This window comes from Heloderma suspectum, chromosome 2 (genome assembly GCF_057233095.1).
Source record: "Heloderma suspectum isolate Gila_16-S chromosome 2, 16-S_ref, whole genome shotgun sequence".
NCBI classification, from domain to species: domain Eukaryota; kingdom Metazoa; phylum Chordata; class Lepidosauria; order Squamata; family Helodermatidae; genus Heloderma; species Heloderma suspectum.
The window spans coordinates 273477156-273504935 of record NC_139459.1 but is presented as its reverse complement, the minus strand read 5'-3'; the positions used below and the strand labels follow the sequence as shown (position 1 = coordinate 273504935).

General features: G+C 45.4%; 1 protein-coding gene across 3 annotated transcripts in view; it reads left to right on the top strand.

Moving 5' to 3' along the window:
- Window positions 1-3932: 3932 nt before the first annotated feature.
- ADAM19 (ADAM metallopeptidase domain 19) overlaps window positions 3933-27780 on the top strand; it is an 89621-nt gene continuing 65773 nt past the window's right edge. Inside the window, exons 1-3 of one of the 3 annotated variants that reach the window (XM_084839257.1) lie at window positions 3933-4110; window positions 9414-9499; window positions 13608-13678. In XM_084839257.1, coding sequence (XP_084695383.1) covers window positions 4083-4110; window positions 9414-9499; window positions 13608-13678 — 185 coding nt within the window. In that variant the 5' untranslated portion in view covers window positions 3933-4082. Of the gene's footprint in view, window positions 4111-4451; window positions 4793-9413; window positions 9500-11921; window positions 11979-13607; window positions 13679-27780 lie in introns of those variants that run through there. The other 2 variants (XM_084839256.1, XM_084839258.1) reach the window with 2 other exon arrangements.

Sequence of the window (27780 nt, the reverse complement as noted above, 5' to 3'; positions counted from 1 at the left end):
AATTTACTACTGCAGTAATAGGTGATACCATCTTCTTATTTTTCCTGTGCTAATGTTTTACAACGATCTCACTACTTTAAGAGAACTCCTGAAGTTTAGAATGAAATACAGTCATTATTTTCTGCTTGTGTACTCTCCCTCCAAATGAATTCTTCATTTTCCACCTCTCTGATTTATTGGGAACAGCTCAAATGGTCAATAGATACCATCTGCAAACTGCTGCTCTTTTGAATGTTTTTTTCCTGGTTGCTTTCATGTCACTTTGTCTACACAAAAGGAATGCAGTGGTCTTTATGGAGAAAAAGAGATCAATATTCTTCTGAAGAGGTTGAACAGCAAATAAAGAGGGGGTTGCTGTTGTTTTAGTCTCCTGAGATTTTCACAAAAGCATTTGCAAAGTAAACAGCTAAATATGTTTACCCTCTGATCTTAAAAAAAAAAAAACCATGAAAGCAAGCTCCGCTGATTTCAGTAGAAGTCAATTCCACGCTTAGGACTGTGGCATTCATCCTTTCAGCTGGTCTCTTTGTACTCATAATTTTGAACCAGAATCAGAGCTCCAAAGGAACTAGGATTGTGATTTGCTTCAGGGTATGATCTTCCTTTTCACAGTATGTACCACTGCAGGGGACCTTTATCAGACAGAATCCAGACTAAATTAGTTGCATTCAGGTCCCTTTGAAATCAATGTGAAAAGTGAGCCATGGCTTAACTTCTCATTGATTTCAAAAGGACCCAAGGGTAACATCCAACATAAGTCCTACTTAGAGTAGTCCCACTGAAATAAATGGGACTGAACTTAGTCATGACTAACTTAAGTCCCATTCATTATAATGGGTCTACTCTGAGTGGGACTTATGCTGGATTTTACTGTAAGTGCTACTAAGGCAAGCAGCAATCCTATGATCTCTTACCTGGGAGTAAGTCCCACTGAGCTCAATGGGCTTACTTCTGAGTAATTGCCCTGCTAATCTGCATCCAACCCTATGGTCTTATGGATGATTGTGAATCCTCACTTTTCTGTTGCTCCAATTGCCGTGTCTTTATGAGCAGTGCTGTTGGTGATGATAAGCACAGGTTGCAGTCCTAAGACCCAATGAACACAGTGGCACCTACTTCTGAATGAGCATGCATAGGGTTGTAGTGACACAGTTTCCCAGCACTTCTATAACAGCATGAAGTTGCTGGGAGAATCTAGTTGTTGAGCTAGCCAATAGAACTGTCTCCCTTGTTTTGCTGTGGTAGACCTGCGAGTATCTCAGCCATTTGTTGGATAGTGCCTGTGATGTCACATGGGCATGTTAGTAGTCCTTCCCCAACCTAAATGTTCCATTTTGAAACTCTCACGAGTCGAAAAAGCCCTTTTCCAGTGTTCCCCACCACCACCATCTTCCCCAGAACATGCATTCATATGCACACCCCAGAAATGAATGAATGAAAAAATAATCTGCCCATCATTTAGCAACATGGCTTTCCTCTGGCAATATGACTAATCTTGACCTTCCAGTATATGAAGAAAGAGATGCAGATATACCATACTAATACAGCCCTGGTCATTTACACCTATCCTAGAAGCCAACATCCATCTGGATGTACCCAAAGAAGCCTGATTTATACGTGACAATGAATAGATGAAGCCTAATTTGGTATCAGACATCACCATTCATCTTACAGGGTAGTGATAGTGAGGGAGTGCAACTGAAATAGAATTGACTATGATGGTGGTTTTTCCCCCACTGTAACTAAAAACGTTACAAACTACTTTTCAGTTCCTTCACATTATTATAACCTTGGTTCATTATTTAGAAAAGGGTAACTAAAGGCGCAATCCTATGCATCTTTAGACAAAAAAGTCCTACAATTCCCAGCATTCCCCAGACAGCCATGCTGTCTGGGGAATGCTGGGAGGTGTAGGATTTTTTCTGTCTAAACACTCATCGGATTGTGCCCTAAGGCTGTAATCCTAAATACACAGGGAGTAAGCCCTGTTGAACATAGTGAGTCATTTCCAAGTAAACACGTTCTACAAGTGGACGGAAGCTTGGGCAATGGGTATTTTTCTTTCCCTCCTTCATCCTGCAGTCCCCTGTTGGCCTGTACCCCTTGAAAACCTCTCCAGAAGTTTGGGGGCCTCTCCTGAACAGTGGAGCCTGTGTTGCATATGGATGCACTGAAAGTGGGGAAATGCCCGAAATGGCACAGAAACATCTGCCACTGTTTAAGACGGCCTTCTGCTCGCACAAGCATTGGACGCAACCCCACACATATAGAATTGTGTTGCACATCTGAGAAATACTTATTAACACAGAACCATAGAGTTTATTGCCAGGCAGGTATTAGGATATAAGTCCCAAGCTCACCTTCCCCGCCCTGAAGCGTCTATTAAAAACAGTTGAGGGTGTGTGTGTGAAATTCGGAGATTGCAGTAACTGCTCCAGTTAATTAGAAAGGGACTGAGCCCTGATCATTTTTTTCTCTGGAATATGACTGTCACTTTTTTTCCTAGCAGGGCTCCATTTCTCCATGATACAGCTTACAGTGGTGTTTATTCAATTGCTATGCTTCTAGAGTGGGTTCCTATACACACTTACTTGGGAGCAGGTTCCCTTGAACTCACTGGTACTTACTTCTGAGTAGAAATGTATAGACCGGGGTAGGCAACCTTTTTGGGTGATGGGCACATTTAGCAATTTGAGAAACTGTCCTGGGCACCACCACAAAATGGCTTTCATGGGGGGCGGGTGTCACCTGCCCAAAAGACTGAGTACAAGGCAGAGATGGGGTCTGAGCCCCTGCACCCCAAACAATTCCTTTGAAACCTGTTTTCAGCACCAACAGAAACCTATTTCACAGCCATTGCAGCTGTAAGAAAATGTGTTTTCTTTTTTTAAGTGGGACGGGCAGAGCACCGTGGCAAGTACCAAGAAAGATGTCTGGGGGAACATTGCTGTCTGTGGGCACCACGTTGCCTACCTCCTGGTATAGGTGTTAGTCTTTTACAGTGCACAACCCTATTACAGGTAGTAAGTCCTACTGAATTTAATGGGTCTTGCTCTCATCCAGATAAGTGCAGTGGAGGCTGGTGGCTCTGATTTTGGCGGGGCCGTCGATCCGCTCTGGGTTTCAGTCAGAACTCTAAGGGAGCTATCCAAGCTGCTGAACCTATTTGGGGGATTGGGTTCAACATCTTGCACAGCTCCTTTAGAGTTCTGACTGCAACTCAGAGCGGATTTACAGCCCCACTGACATCAGAGCCACCAGCCTCCGCTGGATAAGTGTACAAACAGGGCTGCAGCCTTAAATGTATCCTTGTGACGCTCATGTGTCTTTTCTCTATTATTATTTTTTGTAGATACATCTCGAGCTGCCTCGAGCAGGCTGTAGAAAAGTCCCGCAAGCAAACAAACCAACGCCCGGCAGAACATCATCAGCTGCACGGGTCCCTCGTGGCAGGACCGCCTCGGTGCCGGAGTATGTATGTAAGTATGTATTTCATTTATACCCCGCCTTTTTTCCTCTTGCGAGGAACCCAAGGCGGCTTACATTATCCTCCTCCTCTCCGTTCTATCCTCACAACAACCACCCTGTGAGGTGGGTTGGGCTGAGAGTCTGTGACTGGCCCAAAGTCACCCAGTGAGCTGCCGTGGCCGAGCGGGGACCAGAACCCGGATCTCCGGGCTCCGAGTCCAGCACTCTCGCCTCGACACCACGTGATCGTAATGTGCCTTTTCTCTGTTCTTATTTCTTGCAGTTACATCTGGAGCTGCCTCGAGCACGCCGTCGAGAGCGGAAGGCAGGCCGTCGCCCCCGCAAGCAAAGAAACAAAGAAACGCCCGGGGGAACATCATCCGCGGCACGCGTCCCTCGTGGCAGCAGCGACTCGGCGCCGGAGTCAAGCCCGTCACTCGTTCCTGCCGCAGCCGGCAGAGGGCGCATGGACAGGCTGGCGAGGGGAGCGTCCTGCGGAGCGGCGCCTCGCGTTGGGCGCTCCCGCGCATGGGAGCTGCGAGAGCAGCCGGCGTCTGCGGTTGCAGGGGCGCCTCCGCCGCGGCCGCGGAGGCGCGCCGTGCTCCCTCGCCTCGATGCCGCCAAGTGGGCGATTCCCTCCAGGTGAGTGCATACCTTCCCGCGAGCCAAACGAAGCCTCTCCCCCGGGCCTGAGTCAATCCCACGTGCGATGGAAATGCCCGCGCCGCAGGTTCGGGCGCCCAAGGAGTAAGGCGAGCGGCCGGCTCGTCTCAACCTGGAGCAGGGCAACCTGCGCGCCAGAACGGATCGCGTTGCGCCGCACTTCCCGCGGCGCGCGCCTCTCGAAGGATCCGCGTCGAATCGTGCTCGACGTCACCGGCCAACATCTGTCTTGCGGGATGATGGCTTCCGTCAGGGGCGGGATTTGATAGGAGCCACCCAGGAGCATGAATGAAATCGCCGCGGGGCGGCCGGGTCGCTCTGTTGCGGCAAAAACATCAAAGAGTCTTGTGGCACCTTAAGGACGAACCGATTTATTCCCGCGTCAGCTTCGGTGGACACGAATTAAAGGGGCTTAAAACACACGCGCGCACCCTTGCAAACACACACGCGCGCGCGCGCACACGCGCACACACACACTAAGTGCAAAAGCAACCGCAGCGAAATAAAGAAGTCGTCATGAAGGCGACGTCCCTCTGAAATCGCGCTTCCCAGCAAACCGTGGGAAGGATCATGCTTGGCGTTGCAGAAGGAATGATTTATTCCATTTCCATCTTCTTGCTTTGTCTGAGGCAGGTTCCAGCTAAGGAATCAGGATGGACAGGTAAGTGTCTGTGTCTGTGGAGGGCAGAATAATAATAATTTTTAAAAGTGGACATAAAGGGTAAAAAGATAGCCACATCTGAGTAATGCATGAACCATCAGATTATAGCGGCTGAGATTTGACTGGGAATATTGTGAGCATTTAGAAAGAGTACTTGCCTTTTATTAAAGGATGAGGTACTTAACTGGAAGCCTATTATGGGAACCTGGACAGGCCAGAAGATTGCAGCATTTCTGACACTGACATACACACACACACACACGCATGCACATGAGTGCACATATAAATAACATGTATAGAATAGATCTAGAAGGGGGAAGCATAACAGTTGCTGCCTCTTTTTCTGATTGTTGTTGTTCTGCAAGCAAAGAAGCTTGACTGCAGAAGTAACATATTTGTTTGTGAAAAGATGTTCAACAGGTGTGCCCAGCCCAGGGGAGTGTTTTCAGAAATAGAGCTGATGTTTTTCTTCCTTTCCCCGTTGTCAGCAATCCAGTGTCAGCAGGACCAGCAAGGGTAGCGAATGGTAGCTGTAATTAGTGGTGCAACCCCACACTTGGACTAAATGCAGAAGCCTTTAGTTGTAGGCTAACCATAGAGACTGGCAAGCCTCTACCCAGTGGGCTGTCCGCGGGGCTGTGAATTGGGTTTCAATCAGAACTCTAAAGGAGCCAGCCAAGGTGCTGAACCTGAGCCCCGAAATAGGTTATTATCCATCCTAATGCCATACATGAGAGAGAGAGAGAGAGAGAGAAATCTAGCCAGGGTGGTGTAGTGATTAAAGTGCTGGATTAAAACTGGTGAGACACAGGTTCAGATTCTCGCTGTGACATGAAGCTCATTGGCTGACCTTGACCTAGTTGGAATCTTGCAACCTATCCTACCATACAGGGATGTTGTGTTTATAAAATGGTGATGGGACGCTGCCTTGAGCTCCTTAGAGGACAAGTGGGATATAAATATAATAAATACATAAAGAATGCGAGAAAGTGGCTTCAGTGCTTGGCTCCTAAAACAGGATGTTCTGGGGTTTAAGCCGTGCCACTGCTCTGTTCCATGATCCTTTGTGTATGTGGACAGGCAGTGGTTAATCAGTGGTGAGGAAAAAGCATTTTCCACATGTTCAGAGTCACATTTCTTTATTCACATATTCCACGACCTGGCATCAAAAACCAATTTGGGGACTGAATCCTGTTTCATGAGCTGTGGTGGAAGTTCTGGGTTGGTTTTAACCTGTATTCATCTCCATTTCCAATTCGGTAGCAAAAAGCTTCTTCTTTCTGATGTGCTGTCATGATTGGAATAAGCCCCTTCTCAACTGTTGTGTTTGGTTTTGGCTAAAACAGGATTAGATCCTCTTAGATTGCAATCCTATATGCAATGGAGGCGGGGGGCTCCAATGTCTGTGTGTACGCATCCACTCTGGGTTTCAGTCAGAACCAGCCAGAACTCTAAAGGAGCTATCCAAGGTGCTGAACCTAAACCCCCAGGTTCAGCACCTTGGATAGCTCCATTAGAGTTCTGACTGAAACTTGGAGTGGATTCACTGCCCACTGACACTGGAGTCCCCAGCCTCCGCTGCGTATATACCACTCTTCCCCAACCTGGTGCCTGCCAGATGAGTTGGACTAGAACTCCCAGCATTCCTGACCATTGGCTTTGCTGGCTGGGGCTTGTAGGAAGTTGTAGTCCAACATACCTGGCAGGCAGCAGGTTGGGGAAGACTTCTATACACGCATACCTGGGAGTAAGTCCCATTTGCTGCATGAAACGTATTTCTATGTTGACATGTCCGGGAGTTCACTCTTCATTTCAAGAATGAAGGCATGGGCACAGCTGCATTTAAGTTAAATCTGTGGAATTTCTCACATTTGATTTGCATGCTTATTTCCACAACCAGCATATGGATCAGCACAGGATCATAAAAAATACTCTCAGTGCTTATGATGATGTTTTTCAATTTGTGTGTGTGGGGGGGGGCAAGAGATTCTGCTGAGACAAGTTCTTTTTGGTATGTGAGTGTAACGTATGCGTATGGCAGGCACCAGTACAACACACTTGTGCATTTTTCTTATGTGTGCGCGCGTATGCTTTGTGGCTCAGAGTCACGTTCTATGACATTTAGAGGCTTACACAGAGTGGCAGAGAATCCTTAGAACTGGAGATCTGACAGTACCAACGCAGAAGAGCATTATATTCAGGCATCGCATAAGGCATTATGAAGTCCAACAAAACTTTATTTGGAGCGAGGGATAAGGATATAGAAAAAACTAAATAGAATGGGTGTTGTGGTGGTGGTGGGAGAGACGGATACAAAGCAATCCCTGTTAAGAATGCTGTATTGGATATTTTCTGGCATCACCACTAGGGCTGTACAGACTATGTAAAATCCATTCCGTCTGTGTTCTGCGGATTGTCAGACACCTTTTGTTCTGTTGTCCACCCATCGCCAGAATCAGATTTTTTTTTTGGTTTCCAAAATTGCGCAAATTTGCATGTGCAAAAATGTGCAATTTCTCCCCAAATGTGCAAATTCTCCCCAAATGTGCATTTTTACACTTTAGCCTAAGGGAGAAGTGCATGTTTTTGGCCATTGTATTTTTTTGGAATTGTATTTTTTCATATTTTTCTACAATTGGGGAAGTTAGAAAAATGGTCTGCAAGTCCACAGAATCTGCCCGACAGGGGAGAAGCCAGTCCGCTGTGGGTCAGATTCATAAAAATCCAAACTCATTTGGTTCCGTTGCAGATTCCTCCAGCATCCCTAATCACTACCCTTATCATAATGTTGATAACGTCACATGACTCCAGGAATGGGGTCCCTAGATTCTAGAATGATTTCCCTTCATCTTGAAAACATGCATCTTCATCTGTGGAGAATAGCGCAGGTGTCTGTTCGGAGTGTCTTTGGCAGGGGGAGGAGAACTGGGGATGCTTGTTCAGCATTTGGGGTTCTAGAGGAGCCTGGACAACTCACTGTAGTTTTCACATTGTTATCAGCCTCTTTGATGAGCCAGCATAATACAACTTTTGCATTAGTTGAATTCTGAACTGTGCAAATGTTCTTTTGGAACTGCACATTTTGTGTCTAGGTGGACACTCAAAAAATCCCTGGATAAGCTTTCCAGTAAGTGGAGACTTGTAGGAACCGTTCTACGCAACACAGAGCCTGGATAATGGCTTCCAATACATTCTCTTCATCTATGGCAGGGGAAGGCAACCATTTTGGGCCCATCCTGGGCACTACTACAAAATGGCTGTCACGGGAAGAGCGGCAAAAGGCAAGTAACCTGCCTCAAAGACTGCAAGGCAGAGGTGGGGTCTGAGTACCAACACACTAAACAACTCATTTGAAACCACAGTTTTCTGTGCCAGCTTCATCTCTTCATTCACTTCGTGCACATTCTCAGGCTGTATCAGCTGCAAGTGAGCCCATATAATTGGACCGGATGGGGCTCTGAATCCCTCCACTGTAATTGTACCAAAGACCGCAGCAAGATCATGGCAAATTTGAGCAACTTTATCTTTAAAGTACATTGCAGACTTGTCACAGCAGGCCTCTGGGAGTTCTGTTACATACCTGCTAGGGCCAGATTTGATGATGGTGTCAGTGGAGGCTGGTGGTTCCAGTTTCAATGGCACTGTGAATCAATTCTGGGTTTCAATCAGAGCCAGCCAGAATGCTGAAGGAGCTATCCAGGGTGCTGAATATAGTTTGGGGCCAGGGTTCAGCACCTTGGATAGCTCCTTCAAAGTTCTGGCTGGTTCTGACTGAAACCCAGAATGGATTCACAGCCCCATTGGAGCCACCATCCTCCACTGAATGATGTGGTATTGTCACATAGTTGGATCTGACTGGCGCTGTGGTGCTGTGATGTCCTGCTATTATTATTATTATTATTATTATTATTATTATTATTATTAATTTTATTATTATTTAAAATGTTTCTTGGCCGCCTGCTAGCTATGTGCTAGCTACATGATCCCTGACTGGCTGGACCTCATAGCCAGGAAGAAGAGGAATCATGTGTCAAAGCAGTAGCCAAGAGTGCAATGAGCCTGAGTAAAATGATGTGAAAAAGTCGATAGGTTTTTTGGGGTGGGGTGTGGGTCACCCAGAAAAATTCAGCTCAGCCTTAGTCTCTCGTGTCTGAAAGATGACCATTCTGCTGTGTCAGTTTAACTGTACATAAATAAAACTTTATTCTGCCAATTATCTGGATTATTTTCTGATCCCTGGTTAAATGATATTGCATTCTTTGATTTCTCCACCCCATTTTTTTCTTATAAGGTCTTCTATGAATGCTGTGTGTGTGTGTGTGTGTTTTTAGCACAACTGTTTGAGTGTGTGTGCGTGTGTGTGTGTTTTCTGGCAAATGATGGCTGAATGCCCTGACATTGACAAAATGGTTTTGATTATGATTATACTTGTGAAAAAGAAGATGGAACACTTGAAAAGCATTTGAAGATTCTGCTCCTGAAATAAAGGATGCTGCCGACTGGCAGTAAGAAGGCATGGTGGCTAAATGAATCAGATGTTACTGACTTTTGTGCTGCTGTTCTCTCATGACTTTTTCAGAGTTCATATCAGGGCTTTGAACAGTCGCTTATGTTTCTCCAGGAACAAAGGATGCAGTCCACTCCCAGGTGCACCGTGAAATCATAAGACCTCAGTGGAGAGCAGATGGAAGCTCTGGCAATGATAAGGTAGGTTTGCTTACAATGACAGGAAAGGTTTGTGCTTTCTCATCCCTTTCAGATAACCACTATCCTCCTGATCTGATCACTGGTGGGAATGATTTAGCAGTTGGTGGCTGGCAGATAAGTAGCTTTAAAATCTGCCTGAGCAGGATACAGTGAAGGTCATAAACCCATGCACCCATGATCAAAACAAGAGTGTGTGTGTGAAGATGTTCTCTGGCCTTTTGCATTGGCACCAGACAAGAGCATTAAAGCTAAAGAAAGATTCAAGCACAGTATTTTGATGCTTGGGTATTTATTTACTTTTGTTGTGCTTCCAGAAGAGCCAGTCTTTGGAAATGGGATTGATCCTAAACATTTGTTCCAGCGTTTCTGCTGGTGGCACCAGCATGTTGTCATACTTCGTAATGTGGTTCTGGCATAGGTGAACCCAGTTGTGCATACTATTAAGGCAGAGTGTTTTTAGAATTGGCTGGCCTTTCATGTATTATAAGTATCTTTTGTGTGACCTTGTTCTTTGTGCTTCTTGCTTAGGGTGGCCAGGTGTCTTACTTTACAGAGGACAGTCCTCTATTTCAAGAGCTTTTGGAGGACAGTCCTCTATTTGAAGGTGTCCCCTATTTGACGAGCTGCCCAGACCAAGTCTGGGTTAAAACCAAAGAACCATAAGAAGGGAGAGCAGCAGGGGCCTTGAAATTGCCCATCAAGAGTTAGCAGACAGTAGACTGAGCAGGCACACAAGTCATCTGGTCCATCTTCCTCGTCATGGTGAGATGTATTTCTGTTTAAATTATAGTATCTCTAAATTTGCATTTATGCATATAAATTAGCTTATGCAAATATGATGCAAATTGCTGACCTCCTTTGTCCTCTTTTGGTGATACATGAGTGGCCACTCTACTCTTGCTACTGCCCTTAGATTTACCTGTGGCCATTTGTGAAAATACTTAACAAAATGGCAGCTACTAACTCTCATTTGGAACTTTTGGTGAAGAAGTGCTTTTGGTGTGGGGCCCAGGGCCATGGGAAGACGAGCATGTTATCCTTATCAATGTTTATTTAACAGAGTTTCATTTGTATTCACCCCCACCCCTGTGAGGTAGTCCACTATCATTCATATTGCAAAGATGAGTAAGTGATAGTGAGGCTGAGACTGTGTCATTTGCCCAAGGCCATCTAGAGGAATCCTGGACCAAAATGGGAATCAAATCCATGCCTCACCCTTGAGTAGATCACACTGGTTCTGAAAAGGATTGGGAACAGTTCACACTGTTTCCCATATTTGAGCATCCACAGCCCCTTCTTGGCCATGTAATCACATAAGGAAACTGCAAACCTGCCTCCACATGGTGACAGCAGTTCTTTGAGACTGCAGCAGCTGGAAAAACTGCAGCTGTGATTGCGGAAATGTATGCCAGCTGTCTCCATGTGTAGCCTAACTCTGGCTCAGGCTTCCCTGCTTGTATATACAGGAATCTGATTGTGTGAACCAGATGTTGGATCCAGTCAATACTGCTGTTAGTGTCCCACCTGCTCTAGGCCTCAGGCCAACATTGGGAGTTTCTTCAGCCCCAAGTTATTTCCTACAGAAAAAGAATGGCTACAAGTGTGCAGCAGAATTGTCTGCAGAGATATTTTGTTGTTGTTGTTGTTGTTGTTCTGCTCCTCCCCCCCCCCTTTACTGTGTGGAAGCACCAGGCAGGTGTAAAGCACAAGAAACACAGTCAAAGCAAGCATAGATTTTTTTTATTATTATTCCTGTGTGTGTGGCAATACAATATGCTTTTGATCAAAAGATGTGGGAAGGGAACAGTTTTCTGGCTCACTGGCTATCAGATCCCTTGCTGAGTTACGGACTAAGAAGGATGTGGTAGGCCTTCTTTGACATGAACTAAGATACTTTTGTGATTTCATTATTATGCTTGGTGACAGAGTAAGTAAATAGATTGCCCAACAAAAAGATTGCATAGGCAACACCCAAGCTGGGAACTAAACTCACATCCTGTGCATTAGCTACAAACAGGGCACAAGCATGGTGAGGAGTACACTTTACCAGGGCCTGTAAATCCAGGGGGTTCCAGCCCAGGCTGCAACCCATGATCATGGGGGAAAAAATGGAAGTTGTACATCGTGCTTGGGGATATTTATGGAAATGTATTTCCCTGTATTTCTGTACCTATTGCCAGAGGAACGTATCGCTGGAGATCCTGTGAGATTTGCCAGAGGCAGTCGGAAGCACAGTAAGAGCAGAACAAGTAATGTTTTGAACAATGTGTTGCTGGCCCAGGGCTTGTACATGTGGGAAGGAAGGAGTTATTTGCCCATGCCCATACACTTTCCCCCCCCCTTCCCTTTACTGGGCCATGCTGGTATCCTTCTTAGGCCATGACAAGGAATCATTCTGATTAGTCAGCTTCCCCTTCTGAGGCAATATCCGTAGTTGTAGCAAGAGGATTGTTTTTTCCTTCTTCAGGACCTGCTTCCAGTAAGTGCCACAACTTGTCCACTTCTTAATTTTCTTGTAAGACAAATCTATATGAGTTACTTACATTGAATGTCCATGTATTGTTATAAAAAGTGTAGATTCTTAGAATCTTCCATGGATTCACAGAAGGGATATTATTCAAGGTATTTTCTTTTATTCCTCTAAGAGGAAGCATTTATTGCATCCAGGAATATCTCCATTAAAAAAAGCAATACATTTGAGAATTGGAAATTACCTTGAGAAAAGGCCCTAAAAAGATTCAAAGGTATGACTGAGCAATGAAGTAATCCATCTTTGATGGGATTAGTAGAAAAATGGGCGACAGAAAGCCACTTTCTGGGGGCAATATTTTCAAAATAGATTAGTAATTATGCTGTTCATCAACAGGACAGGTGGATTAGGATAGTTTGAAGATGTGAGGAAAGTCTGGTGGCAACAGGAGCAAATATTATTTTGAAAAATGATAATTGAGTACTGTGGTGAGAAGAAGGCCAAACAATATCACAGGAGATATAGAGATATTCAGAAGATGCTTTGGTACATATCAAATGTGTCCATTATTACAGAAAACTAGATGGGTGGCGTTAGGCTTTGCATCTTTCCCAATGAGCCAGTGATTCTCAAACTTTGTTGTATTGTAAACCACTTTTCTGTTTTGCTTCTTCTTTGAATCAGTCTTGGCTAGTAGTGGCTTGACTGGCAAATGTCACACAGCGCTTACCTTTTACCTTCAACTCATGCATTCACTGTAGTTACACAGCACTACAGGGGGTGAATTTTAATTCAGGGTTCATCACTGTTAGCTCCAGAAATGTGTTTTCCAGCATTTCTCTCCATTTACATTGTGGCCTCATATACTTCTTGAAAGCACCCTCTGGACCAATGAACCTGCAATATTTATTTATTTTATTTGACACTCAAGGCGGCCACAGCGTATATTTATCTGGAATTAAGTTCCAGTGAATGCTGTTGGATTTTCATCTAAGGAAACATGCATTGCATTGGGCTGTAACTGCTCAGCAGATGACTATTTAAGAATCAGTGAAATAAACAAACTGGTATCTTTGTGAAATTGTGTTTGATGCCTTGATGCGGTAAGACAGCCTTGTGGGTGTGAACAGAGCCCCTTCGCACCTGCCTTTGTTGCAGAAACAAACACACCAGGAAGTCTCTTATTAACTATAGTTTCCCATTTCATTCCAGCCAGGAAACTGTGGTTAACAGCGGAGGTGGGTAACTTCTAGCTCTCTAGATGCTTTGGCCTACGGCTCCCATCAGCCCTAGCCAGCATAGCCAATGGTGAGAGATGGTGGGTGTTGTAGGCCAACAGTTCTGGAAGGCCACGAGTTGCGCATTCCTGGTTAACAAGTTTGGAACAAGCCAGGATATGAAGCCGTGGTTTGAAGTTGGATTTCTCCAAAGCTCTTCAGTTTCCTGGTCTAGACAAAATGGGAAACTATCTTTAATGAAAGCCTTTCTAATTTGTTCACTCCTGGTGCAAAAGGTGGAGTGAAGGGGTTGTGTTCATGCCCATACTTTCCATTAGGATTATGGAGCTGAGATACGATTGTGTGATGCTGCCCGGTATATGTTTGTGTGTGTAAATGTTGGATTCTGTGTTATATGCAGCATCCACCCAGAGCTGAAGTCAAGATAACAGCTGAAGGAAGAAACTTCATCTTGGATGTTGAGAGGAATGAGTAAGTAAGCCGCCTTGTATGATATAAAGTTAGGGCATAAGTATATTTAAATACATAATTCAGGACTCGATTAGTCTATTATGTGAACTAGTGGGGGGCTTCCAGTTATTTTAGACTGAATAGCTTGTTTGGAACAGAAACGTTCAGGAAATGTAACATCTGCTGCTGCCACGCTGAAGACGTTGGACAGCTGTATAGCAGTCCAAAGGTGTAAGTCCCAAATTTGAGGGTTTGGCAACCCTCCAAAATTGCATTGTGCAAGCCATACATATACTTGCTGCAAAAACTCCAGCTTGGTCCTGTTCCCAGACGCTAGGAATGGAATCCCTTAAATCCATGGATTGAGGGGCAAAGGCACTTGAGGAAAGGCAAGATTTGATTTTGTATGAGTGAGTCTGGGCTGCTGCCATTGAGCCAAATAAAACAGAGAATCCTGGAGCAGTTTTGACCCCAGTGTTGAACTAGCCAGTGACTGGCATGAGGTTGAAATGTCAACATTTTTCAGTTCTTATCTAGTGTTTGCATTCTAGACCCTTGTAGTCCATATTTTATTTATTTACTTATTACATGTCTATACTGCCCAATAGCTGAAGCTCTCTGGGCTGTTCACAAAATAACACTTAAAGCCATGCAATGGGAAAACATAATGTAAAAAACTAAAGAAGTTTAAAACAACAACAGAATAAAACCAAAGTGAAAGCCAGCAGCAGTGCAAGTTCTAAAAATCATTAACAGCATTTTTAAAAACCAAGGGAGCAATCCTGTGGCCTCTAGTCAGCGGCTAGGCAGCCATAGGATATGTCGGTTTCTGGGAACTGACCTTGGAGCCCGGGCTCCGAGGTTGGTTCCCGGAGAACTGACCCCCACCCCTCCAGAATGGCCCCGTGCTCCACGCTCAGAAGAGGAGCGTGGAGTGGCATAAAAGGGGCGTTCCTGGGGGTAGGGCGGAGCGGGGCAGGTGGGAATGCTGGTACAACACATCCTATGTGTCGTCTGGCTGCTGCCACCCCTCCTCCTACTTCCTGCGGCCAGACAGCAGATTTTGGCTGTCTAGCCGTGAATGCACGGCAGGAGAAGCACAGAGGAGATGATCCCCTCCATTTTTCTCCTCCCCTGCATGGGATAGGCAGTCACCTCTGAGTTCGGCATATGCCTATCCTCATATGACTGTGCCCTAAATGACTCGAATGCTTGGGAGAATAAAAAGGCCTTCACCTGGCCCTCAAAAGACCACAACATAGATGCCAGGTGAGCCTCCCTGGGGAAGGCATTCCACTATGGGGGTGCCACCACAGAAAAGGCCCTCTCAAGTCATTTGGTGGGGGCACCCGAAGGAGGGCTTCTGAAGATGATCTAAGGGTTCAGGTAGTTATATATGGGAGGAGATAATCCTTTGGATAGCCTTGCCCCAAATTATTGAGGGCTTTTAAGGTTAATAGCAGCACTTTAAATTGGGCCTGGAAATGGACTGGCAGCCAGTGCAGATCACAAAGCACTGACATAACATGATCACATAGGCCACTCCCTGTTAACAGTCTCGCTGTCCTATTTTGGACCAGCTTAAGTTTCCAGACCATTTTCATATGCAGCCCCACATATAATGCATTACAGTAATGTATCCGAGAGGCTACCAGAGCATGGATAACTGTAGCTAGACTATCTCTGTCCAGATAGGGCAGTAGCTTAGTATATCAGCCTAAACTGATAAAAGGTGCCCCATGCCTTGATGCCAGCTGTGCCTCCAGTGACAATGCGGTATTCAAACTATGGACTTGTGCCTTTAGAGGGAGTGGAACCCCCTCCAGAACAGGCTGAAGACCAGCAACCCGCTAACAGTACTTCTGTCTTGTCTGGATTGAGTCTTAGTTTATTCGCCCTCAACCAGTCCATTACCATATGCAGGCACTGCTTCAGAACACCCAGTACTTCACCTGGATTTGATGAAAAGGAGAGCTGGATGTCATCTGCATATAGCAAACAGTTACTCTAGATTTTCACCCCAGTCACGAGGGCTGGAATGCAAGGCCAGCCCTCCCATTAAGCAGGGTGGTGTGCCTGCATCAGGCAGCGGAGTGGGAGGAGCAGCTCCTGCCAGGAGGGCCCGCTGCCACTGCCCTGCTGTCTGCAGTGGGTGCTCTGGAGAGCCCCGCCATTTGCCGCAGCAACAGAGTGGCTGGTGGGGCTCTTCGTGGTTTCCCTCGTCGTGTGCCCCCCTTGCTTTTGCCACTGCTGCATCAGCTCTATAGGGAGGCCCGCAGCTGGAAAAAACAGCTGTGAGGCTCTTGCGAGAGCTCGCCGCATCTCACTAGACCCCAGTGAGCTGTTGCGAGAGGCCCGCAGCCGCTTCTTCAAGCCATGCGGCTCTCCGTAGAGCCAATGTGGTGGCAAAGGGAAGGGGAAGGGGGCTTGATGCAGTGGTGGGTGTTCTCCTTGCCTCAGGCAGCGAGAGAGCTTGCGCCGGGGTTGCTGGATTGTTCGTGTTTATACACATGAAGCCGTGGAACTCCAAATTACACTGGAACCATACTTAACGAAGCTGCAAAAGCCCATTCTCCCTTGCAAGCACTCTCAGGTGGGGCGATTTGCTCTGGAGGAGGAAAGGGAGTATTTAACCTTTAACCTGCCAGTTGCTTTTCCTCTTGAAACTTCCTCTCCCTGCAATTGCCTGTATCCCTGCCAGCATATCAGGCTCCATGTTTACCTTGCAAAAACTGGTCTCGTACCCTGTAGGGGTAAGAGCAGCTGGGTGCAGGATTCAGGGGGCAGGGGAAAGTTTAAGCATTCCCTTCTCCTCTTCCTCTGCTTCAAAGCTCCTTCCCCTGTGAGTGTTTTTGCAAAGGATAAGGAGCTCTTCGTGCTGTGTTGCGCGAAACTCCAGTGTAATGTGTAGTTTGTTTCTGAGAAGTAAAGAAAGATAACAAAGACTGAGTTGCATTCTTCCTTTCCTTGCTTCTCAAATAATGTAGAAAGTAGGGACTCTCAGCTCTTACTCCTGTGCCACCCTGGGGGACTACGCAGCCCCTTGCCGCACCTTGTCCCTCACTGTCTCGCAGGCCGAATGAGTGAGATCTAGAAACACTCTTGTGTAAGTAAAGAAAGGAAGAGGGCAAATGCTGTCCTGTTAGGGCCACCTGCCTGCTACTTACAAATCAGAACTAGTTTTCATGAAGGCTTATTTTGTGGCCTGGACTAGAGCTGCTTATGCCACCGTATGAAAAACTGTTTTCCTATTTCCATTTGCTTACTAGTCCATCAGATTGGATACTTGCTTAGCCTCTCAAAATTTTACCCCGTGTCTTTTGTGTAGTCCCCCCTCCCCATTCTAAAGGGTTGAAATGCCTCTGCTAAGGCTTAGTTACTTAGGGTACAATCCTATCAATTGTGCCCGGGGTGATCAGAAGCCCATGAACTTGGAGGTGTCCAATCATCCAATGCAGGGTGGGAGGAGCAGCGGAGGTGACCTTTTGAGCCTGTCTAGCGAGGGCACTTCAGAGGGGGAGGGAAGGAGTCTGGGGGAGGCTCAGAATAACTCATATCCTGGCCTACCTGGTCTCCTCTCCTCCCTGCCCACTGGAACACCCCCTTTCCTCCTCCTCCAAGGTCATGTTTCCAACCTCGGAGGGCTGCCAGCACCGTTCTTTCCACACCGGCTGCGAGGGGGCAGGGGAGGAGGGTCTGCTCTCCAACTCCCCCTTCCAAGGTTGGAGCGCTGTCTCTGACATCGGAAGGGGGAATCCAAACAACCCTATGGTCCCTGGGACACTTGCCCAGTGACCATAGGATTGCTCTCTTAGTTAAGCTAAAATATGTTGGTATTTTTGACTCTGTCCTTTTGCTTTCGGCCCACTACTAGAATGCAGTCCCTGAGAGCGTCTCCATAATTGAATTCAGGCCTTGGGCTGAAAGAGGTTCAACACCTCTGCGCTAAAGGAAGCATGTGTGGTCCATTATTTAACGTAAGCTGTAGTTGGACCCTCAGAAGGAATTCCATTCCATGTCTCAGAAGGAGAAGAACATTGCAACTTTGCTTTGGTCAAGTGCCTTTAATCAACTGCAGCCAATTCTGGGGTAGAACATAGCAACCGATTAAAAAAAAAGCCACACACACAATACTGAAGAGTAGTTTGTAAAAGATGTTTGCTCAGCTTGGTTGAAATCAGAGGCATGAGTACACAGGGTTTTTCTCAGGATTTGGATGTCCAGAATTAGCATATCTGATCACTGTAACACACAGGACATCTGAATGGATCCCCTGCAAATCCCCGTAGCAGTGAGGAAGTGAGGTCATGTTGTGCAACACCCCATGTAACATGGTTCCTTGTCTTGGCAATGCAAGGATATAATGTAGGGCAGAGTTCCACAACCTTTTTTGGACCTGTGGGTGCATTTGGGAATTGGAGATACTGCTGTAGGCACCACCACAAAATGCCTAATCAGTGGATCGCCGCTTTGGTGTCTACCTTTCGCCGCTGTGGCTCTTAGGCTGTGTCTTATTGAGCAAAAACATTTGCTTTGTGTCTTTTGGACACCACAACATCTCTTTAATAAGGGATTGTCTAATACAGCTAATTGCTGGCAGTGCAATACAGCTAATGCTTCTTTTAAACATATGTTTTGGCAGTGTCCAGTAGCTGCTTCTTTTTGCTGGGACGTTGTTACACAGAAAAATTTTGTACTGAAACAGTCTAATATTCACTGATGCACAAGCGTTTTTAAATTATTGACATGCTTCATAGAAATTAACAAATGCTCAGCGTAAATGGATTATCTGTACCCTTTGGACAGCTAAAAGACTGATATTACAACACTGGAAGGAAAAACACTCATCTCCTATAATGCAATGGACTGAGGACCTTACAACGTTTTCAATATTTGAAAGCTGGCATATAGATGCCACCTTCAAATGGATACTTATTTAGAAGTTTGGTCCACTTTTGTTGAAGCCCATGTATAATTGCTAGAAAGCTGTATGCATTTCATACAAATCCATGTATGTATAGTTAAAAAATGGGGGGGGGATGTTAAAAATATATTTTCATTTGCCAGCAGGAACCATACTGGGGACCCATTTACAGGTGCCACTGGAGGTGCCCTCAGGCGCCACATTGAGGGCCACTGATGCAGGGGCTGATGCAAAGTGAAAATCCACTATACTCATTTTTTGCATCTAGACTAAAATCTTTGCTTCCTTAAAACTAAGGGAAGTTTTATTGACCTCAAAGAAGTCCAGCTTTCATTCCTGCTCCGATAAAGATATTTATGCATCTGTTCATTTGGTAAATGTTGGAGCAATGTTAAATGCATGCAAGATAATCCTGTTATAAAGTCAGGATCTAGCTGGAAAATTGACCCTTTTATTGGGAAAAGTCTTCAATCTGTTCCCTTGAGTTCCTTTGGGTATGCATCCTTGAGTAAACATGACCTTTGGGCATTTGCTCTTAAACTTTCAGCAGCATTTTTAGTTGTCCAGAACCTCAAAGGTAAACCTATTGGTGCAACAAAATTGGCAGATACAAAGTCTTGAGCAAAGCATTAGCTGTAGATTTAACTCTGAGCATAATGACATAACCTGCAGGTGTCTCCTGGGAACTCTTCTGAGCTATTTTCATCTGTAGCCTGCCCTCAACATGCTAGCAAAACGGAACCCATATATTGTATTTATTTCCTGCGTAGGCCCCTCATTCATCCAGACTCGCATCGTCATTTAACTTTGTAAGGAATTGCAGGAAAAAAGTAACCGGTGGAAGCATAATTTTGCTTGGTATCTAGTAAGTGTGACATCTCACTCTTCAACCAACTTTTATTAGTTACCCCAAACACAGAACCTTAGTTCTATACCAGTAGAAATAATATTCTGCTTATATTTAATTATGTCTGAAATAAAAGGATAATTGAGTCCATTGGTCTTCAACTGGTGGGTTATGTGACCCACAACAGTGGAGGCTGGTAGCTTCTATGAGTGGGGTGGTGAATCCCCTCTGAGTTTCAGTCAGAACCGGTCAGAACTCCAAAGGAGAATTTTGTTTAGTGCACATTGCAATGCAAACCGGCCTGATTCCCAAACCAATACGTGAACTGAAACACAGCTATTTTTTGATATTTGAATTTGGTAATGCTGTTCTCCAATTAAAAAAATGTGTGTATTAGGGGAAAGTGGCACAGAAATTGCATTACTAACAACAAAGCTAGCGGAGATGACAGTATGGAACTAATGTACAAAAATGCTTTGTATTAGGGCAAATTGCATACAGAATGCATATATTAGTAGATATGCCCATGGAAATACATACAAATTTTCCTGTGGACTTTTAAAAAAATTGCAAACTGGTGCTGAAACAGGATGGAACTGGGCTTAAGGTTGGAATGAGGTGCAACGGATAGAAACCCAAATTGACAGATTTGTCCATTTCTATTAGAGGTACAGTAGTAGACTGCTTGTGTGCTAAGCAGAATCCTCAATGGGACTTGTTTCTAGGTAAACATAGGATCAAGCTTGTATTGAGATCACTGTAAAAATACGGAGATCTCTGATTTTCTATTACTCTTTTGCAAGTCATTGAATGCAATAGTTTAGATTTCCATGGTTAACAATCTGAATTTGAAGCATAATCCTGTGTGTGTTTACTTAGGACAGGTGTGGGGAACCGGTGGCCTTCCAGATACTGTTGAACTACAAGTCCCATCACCCCTGACCATTTGGCATGCTGGTTGAGGTTGGTGGGAGTTGGAATCCAGCAACATCTGGAGGGCTACAAGATTCTCAGCCCTGACTTAAAAGTAAATCCACAGACTTCAGTGGGACTTCTCACCATGTAAGTGTGTTGGATTTTACTGTTACAGTGCAATCCTATATATGTCTACTCAAAAGTAAATCAAATTAAGTCAAATGGGACTTACTCCTGTGCAAGTGGGTATAGGATTTCAGCCATGCAGTGCAATCCTATACATGTCTCCTTATGAGTAAGCAAGCCCCAGTGAGCTCACTGTTAATGTTTTGCAATAAGCTGAGTACATACTTGAGCGCTGATTCTAAACATCTGAGGGTACATTGAGCATGTAAGAACTAACACTTGTTTATGTTTGGATCATTGTTTTTGCCAGTATTGAAGGGATACAAGCTGCATTTAATTCCACGGGAAGTTACTCTATTAGATATAATCTCTCAATGGATTCCCAAGCACCCGGTGCAGTCCCATTTATTTTTATAAAATGAGTTGTTGAGATGCTTAGGCTGTACAGCTGCAAAACAGAAAACCCAAGGCAGATGGTTAGCAAAATATATGGAGAGGCACTAAGAATAACATTGGCCCAAGCTCAGGAAGAACGTCAGACGTAGACAGATTGTTTAAAAATATGCATTTTGGAAAGAAAAGATGATAGATAGATAGATAGATAGATAGATAGATAGATAGATAGATCAACTTTGGCTGAAGATGTGCTGAAAACATAGGTTATATTTGGAAATGCTGTGTTTAAGGAATAGGCCCATGGGGTGAACATCAGCTGTCTGCACAGGACAAATTTCTAGGGGGAAAGATGTATTGGGCGGGAAAACCCTGCTGCTAGATAGTATCTCCTTTTGAAATGGAGGTGCCTTGTTGATAATCTACAAACTGTCCAACCAACTGCCCCTCTCTTCCCCACTTTGCCCATTTTCCAAAGTTGAATCCAGAAACTGACATCCAGGTTTTGTCCATAATAAAGGACAGACAATTATTTGAGCCCAGAATTTGTGGTGGTAGGGAGCTCCCAATTTGACCAGGGCAGCAACCAGGAAGGAGTACCTGTGTGTATATATCCTTGCATAGAGTAAAAATCAGCTTGTTGCTGCTGATGTTGGTTAGAAAAACTCCTCTCTCTCTCTCTCTCTCTCTCTCTCTCTCTCGTGTGTGTGTAACTCCCCCTTCCCTGGCCAATTCTTGGAAAGAAAAACAACAATCCCTTATATCTCAGGAAAATACTGACATCAGGAGATCCAGGGCTTCTCCACATGGAGCTTTTATCCCGCTATTGAGATTTGTTACTCACGGAAGTTTGTGGGCCCTTTAGATGATGTCGTCAACCTCCAGGGCATCTCCCACACTAAATGACCTTTATTCCAGTTTTTAAAAGATTGGAGATAATGAGCTATCAAATTACCGCTCCTGAGTTCTGCTTGAGTTCCCTCCGTGAAAAGAGGAAAAGCTGCAATAAGAGGAGCTAGACCACAGCACCATCTATCAGCTGTATAATGAAACGTATGGAAGACTGGGAGCATCTCTACACCAGCCTAAAATCCTGCATCTAAAACGGGGCTTTCTGCTTCCATTTTAATTGCAGGATCACGACGGACTCCCTTTACATGTGCTTCCTCCTCCCTTTCCCCCTCCTTTCCCCCCTTATTTGTTTCATTTCCATATGTTTCATTATACAGCCACTAGATGGTGCTGTGGTCTAGCTCCTCTTCTTGCGGCTTTTCCTTTTTTCATGGAGGGAACTCAAGCAGAACTCAAGCGCAGTGATTTGATAGCTCATTATCTCCGATCTTTTAAAAACTGGAATAAAGGTCATTTAGGGCGCAATCCTATGGCTGCTAGTTAGTGGCTAGATGGCTATAGGATAGGTCGGTTCCCTGAGAACTGACCTCCACCTCCACCCGTGCTGCCTCATAGGCAGCACGGATCAGCCCCGTGCTCTGTGCTCATAAGAACAGCATGGAGCAGCAAAAATGGGGCGTTCCTGGGGATAGGCTGGGGTGGGGAGGGCGCAAGTTCCTTTCTGACGCTTCCTATGTGTCGTCTGGCCTCCCCCCGCCCCGCTCCGACTTCTCACGATTGGATAGCTGAAATCGGCTGTCTAGCCGTGAATGCAGGGTGGCTGAAGTGTGGAGAAGAAGATCCCCTCCATGCTGCTCCTGCACTGGATAGGTGGTCGCCTCTGAGTTTGGAGGTGGTCACCTATCCCGCTAGGATTGCACCCTCTGTGCAGGAGCTGCCCTGGAGGTTGATGATGTCATCTGAAAGATCTGCAAACTTCTGTGAGTAAACAATCTCAATACCAGCATAAAAACTCCATGTGAAGAAGCCCTCAGATAAGAGGAAAAGGGGGGTGAGGAAGTGCATATCAAGGGAGTCCGTTGTGATCCTGCATTTAAGACAGAAGCAGAAAGCCCTGTTTCAAATGCAGGGTTTTAGGCTGGTGTAGAGATGCTCCTAGGCATAGATCCCCTGTGTTACCTGTTTTTAGCCCAAAATGAATGAGCCAGACATTTTGCTTGACATCGAAGTGAAGGCACTGCTTCTACACAGTTTCATGGAGGCAATGCTTCTACACAGTTTTGTTTAGAATTGTTATTTATACTTCAGCCATTACTGCATGCCTTGTGCCAAGACATGCAGTAATTGGCTAGTTGACCAGACCAGTTGACACAGAAAATATGCTGGCTCCCAGCCCAATTCAGATGTCTAATCCTAGACTTACTGTATCTTGGGAAACAAAGCTGTGTCACTGCCAAATGCACTGTACGGTTTCCTTGTGTCAGGGCTAACAAGAAAACCCCTCCCCACCGGACCGAAGATTCTTAGCCGGTGGATACTGGGACACATCCTGTTTTATCTGGGTCATTTCCTGCATTATCTGGTTTCCTGCTTATTTAAGGGGTCCATTTTAGTGCTAGGTAAGAAGGATAGCTAAGATGTTCTGCACTGTGGGTGGCTATACGGTTTCATTTTCTGGTAACTTCCTACATGCAGGGATACTAAATGTTGACAAATGATGGAAGGGTTTGACCTTCTCTCGCAGGTCTCACAAAGTGTATCTGAATGGTCAGAAAAAAACCCAGTTCTGGCACCTGGAGAGTTTTAGCTCTTCTTCCTCCCGGAATAATGATTTCATTGTCAGAAGGCCAGATAAGGAAGCTAGGCTTTCTAAGTTATCTCTTCCTTGACTCCAAACATTGCACAATTTCCTAGGCAGGAAGAATACTTCCTCCCTTCTCCCCTGCCCTCTTCTTGTTGATCTTGCTGGGAGATGTGCTGTTTGCTTGGCTTTGCATCTTTGCAGTGCAGTTCTTTGATCTGTGGGGGCATAAGGGGGGCTGCTTAGTTCTGCTGTAAATGCCCCTGATAGGAAAATGTTTCTAGAATAGCTCCTTCATCATCGGTAGGGTGGTGGGTAAACAGAACCCAAGTCTCAGGCATCAGCAGGACTAGGAGAGTGATACAATTGGATCCAAAATGGATGACCCAAGTTGCAAGCGTCTCTCCTCAGCTTGTGGGACTGCATATGCTTATGAAAGATACGTTCCATTCAGATAACCCCAAAGGGGTGCTTTCAGTTTTAATGTGTCAAGCATGGGCGGGAGGGTGCTGTTGCACTCATGTTCTGCTTGTGGGTTTCCCATGGGCAGCTAGTTGGCCACTGTACGAACAGAATGCTGGACTAGATGGACCCTTGGTCTGATCCAGCAGGGCTCTTCTGATGTTCTTAAGCAGCGCCATCTGAACATAACCCTGATCCAGTGAATAGCAAGATGGTTAACTGGGAGATGCATGTGCAAGCAGGCCTCTAAAACATAGTCCCAGCTCACATATGCATGTTTATTGAGCTGAGTGGCTGCAAAGCAAGTGATTGTTGGCATGTATGGAAGGACCATTGCTGATCAAATACCCCAAACAGAGCCATCATATGACATCACCTCAAAGTCAGTATTTCTCCATAGAGTTAGCCTGGTGGCCTCCCAGTGTTGGGGTGGAACTCCCATCATTCTCCTGAACAAACTGCCTTACCTTGCTTCATAGTAGGACTTGCCCTGGATGGGTGGGAGAGATCCAGTGAGCAGGGGCGATGAGAACTGCTTAGTGTAAAATGCATTTGCATGGTGCACCGTTCAGATGATGCATCTAATATGCATGTGACTGGTGTATGTGTTGGATTTGGATGGCGTATGGCAGCCTTCCCCAACCTGGTGCCCTCCAGAAGTTTTGCATTAGAACTCCCAGCATTCCTAACTATCAGTCATGCTGGATAGGGCTGCTGGGAATTGACGTCCAAAACATTTGGAGGGCACCAGATTGGGGAAGGCTGGTGTATGGAATATACCCTCCAAATGCATGCACCATTCCAATGCATACTAGAAACACCTTCCAATATGTGTCTGCATTCGGATGGTATATCTAGTATCCCAAGTCCTACTTGAACAGAGCCTTTAGCTGTGTCTGTGCATGTAGCATAGGAACTTGTGAGAAGATCCTCTTGTCTACTGTATGCTTTTTTCTATGGGCCAATCTACATTGCGCCCGCCATCGCAATGAATTCGGTGTCTCGTCGGGTTAAATGCTCTCGCATTAAAACGTGATTATTCACACTCACCCATTTTCCCCGTTGCAGTGCTTCATTGAATGCGCAAGCTCGGTTCGAGCGCTGTGCTGTTTTCCTGCGCGTGCTTGTCTGATCTTGGATGCTAATCAGGGTCGGCCCCGGTCAGTAGTTGGATGGGCAACTGCCTGGGAATCAGGCTTCCTGCATTGAGCAGGGGGTTGTTGTATCCCTTCAAATGAGACTAAATTTTACCCCCTCCTATCCCCTGCTCCGGATGTTTTTTTTTAAATTAAGGCGTTATCCTCGCAGAATCGGGGCTTCTCTGCGATGTTTTTTTTTCTAATTGAGGCATGATCTTCGAAGCTTCGAAGTATAGGAGGGGGTAAAACTTAATCTCATTTGAAGGGATACAGCAACCCCCTGCTCAGTGCAGGAAGCCTGATTCCCAGGTGGTCGCCCATCCAAGCACTGACCAGGACCGACCCCGCTTAGCTTCCAAGATCAGACAAGCACACGCACATCCAACCCTTTGCTTGTTGCTGAGGAAATGGGGGCCGCTGAGGAAGCTATGTGATCGGTAGCCGGAAGAAGACATGGGGCTGTCGAGAGCTGTGATTGAACCGGAGGGAAATACAAACACCGCTGTATATGGACAGGCGGGGGAGGGGACTACGACTGGATATGGTAGCGAAGGTGGAAAATCAGAGCACATTAAGGGGAAATACCGGGATATTAGGGTATTGAAAGCGGGAGCACGGAAGTGGGAAATTCCGGTTCCAATTTGAGGCGGCTACTGCGTAGTGTGAAAGGCGGGCGGTGAAACCTCATTGGAAGTGAAAAAAGGCAGTAAGTGTAGATCCAGCTTTTGACTTTGTCTGCTTGTACACTTGGGGGCAACAGCTCAGCACCTGCAACCCCAACCATGTTCTGCAATTCTGACACCTGGACACAGCTTTGTTGAAACATTGTTGACCCAAGGAAAGAGAGGAGTGTTTGCAAATAACACTAAGCTTCTTACAAAGAAAAAACAAACAACCCTGAACCATTCATCCAAGAGCTACTGGCTTTCATCTTATCCTGACTTGGTGGGTAAATGTGTTCTCCTCTGTCCCAAGGGACAGCGTGAAGAAAGTGTAATGTACAATAACTTCCAGGATTCATAAGCCAGCTAAAAACCTCCAGCTTTAATTATTTTATAGGGTTTGAACATTTCCAATCCCACATGACAGTGGAAATTAAAAAGCAGCTCTAATCATTACTATTCTGCTGGCCACATAATGCATGGGTGGAATAGTTTTGTTTCTCGTAACAAATGGTGATTTCATGTTACTGGAGTAGTGTTGCCACAGCAGAGTCAAACTATCACTTACTTGAAGGCTCTTTTGGGGTGATGTGTAAGTGGCCACCCTGCGAAATGTTTTGGGCTGGCAATGAGGCTGTGTCTGTGTAATCTTCTCCTAAGACGTTGTGAGCTTTCCTTCACAAGGCTGTTTATCCGCTGTATCTACTTGTAGTTTTGTTGCAGAATTGAGATCCAAGCTCTACAAAAAGAACTTTTCCTTTCCTGCTTTTCTGCTATGTAGCCTGTAAGAGGTGCAATATTGCAATTACAGAAGTAAGAAAATACCCTTTCTTTTGCTTTCAGTAGTAATACATCATTTTTCCTGCTCTAAAAAAGCCTGGAAAAGTGCTCTTAAAAAAACAGAAGCAAAACTGGAGGATTACAATGTCATCCAAAGAACTCGTAACATCCATGAGTAAGGTATCACGAGCACACAATAAATGCCTCTTCTAGAAAAGCTCTGTGTCCCTCTGGCAGGTATTTTTCAGCCCTTTAAATAAATTTCTCCAACAGCTGGCTTAGTTAGGCAGACTTGTATTAGCCAGATTTTCTGGGATCCTAGTACCAATCTATCCCTTTCCCAGCTCTGTTGCCACTTGAATATTTCATCATCCCAATAGTTCCGTGTAAGCCTAGTTCTCTGAGGTTAGGTGACTGAAGGCTGGTGACCTGGGTAATTTCTTTGAAGCACAGGCTATTTCTACCCACGAGATTATTGTTGAGCATTTTCCAGCCCAGGATGTCCTGGAATATCATATGGTGATACTGTTGTAACCCCGGGGGTGGGGACTGCTTGGATGGATCAGGAACAGTTATAACAAAGTACATTTAACGATAAACATGCCCGGAAAGCAGTAGCATATTCTGCTATCCAAACCCGGTGCTGCACATCTCTTCTTTTTGTGAGTTACGTTACAGTTACATGTCCTCATTCTTGTTTTTATGGCAGTTCAAAGGGCGGCGTTAATTCAGATGTGCACTTCTGTGCTTTTGCAAGTTTAAGATGGGCGGCATCTCTGAGACCAAAAGGTCTGGCTGTGCAGGCATGTGGGAAAGTATGGAGATCTGGCTCCATTCTGAGAGGGGTGTCAATTGTGTAGGAGCTGATGAAATCTACAGAACAGCCACGCGACAAGGGAGCTGTGATATGTGTGTATGTGTCTCTCTATTCCCATGTTGCCATTTAATGACATAATAGTCTCTTCTAACCTAAATTTCCATCTGCTCATTCACAAAGTATTTGACACTCCCCGCCCTGCAAATGGTGCTCAGTGCCACAAAATAGAAGCCCCCTTCACTGCAGGCGCTTTTACTGATCAGCCCCAAGGCTTTAAGATGGAGGCTTTGTTTGGAACAATGCTATCATTGATGGAGCCCAGCCGAGCCAAGAGCGCTCTGAATGGGGCTGGAGAGGAAGCACAGCCCTTAAGACATCTGTACATTATGGCTGTGGGCCAGAGCC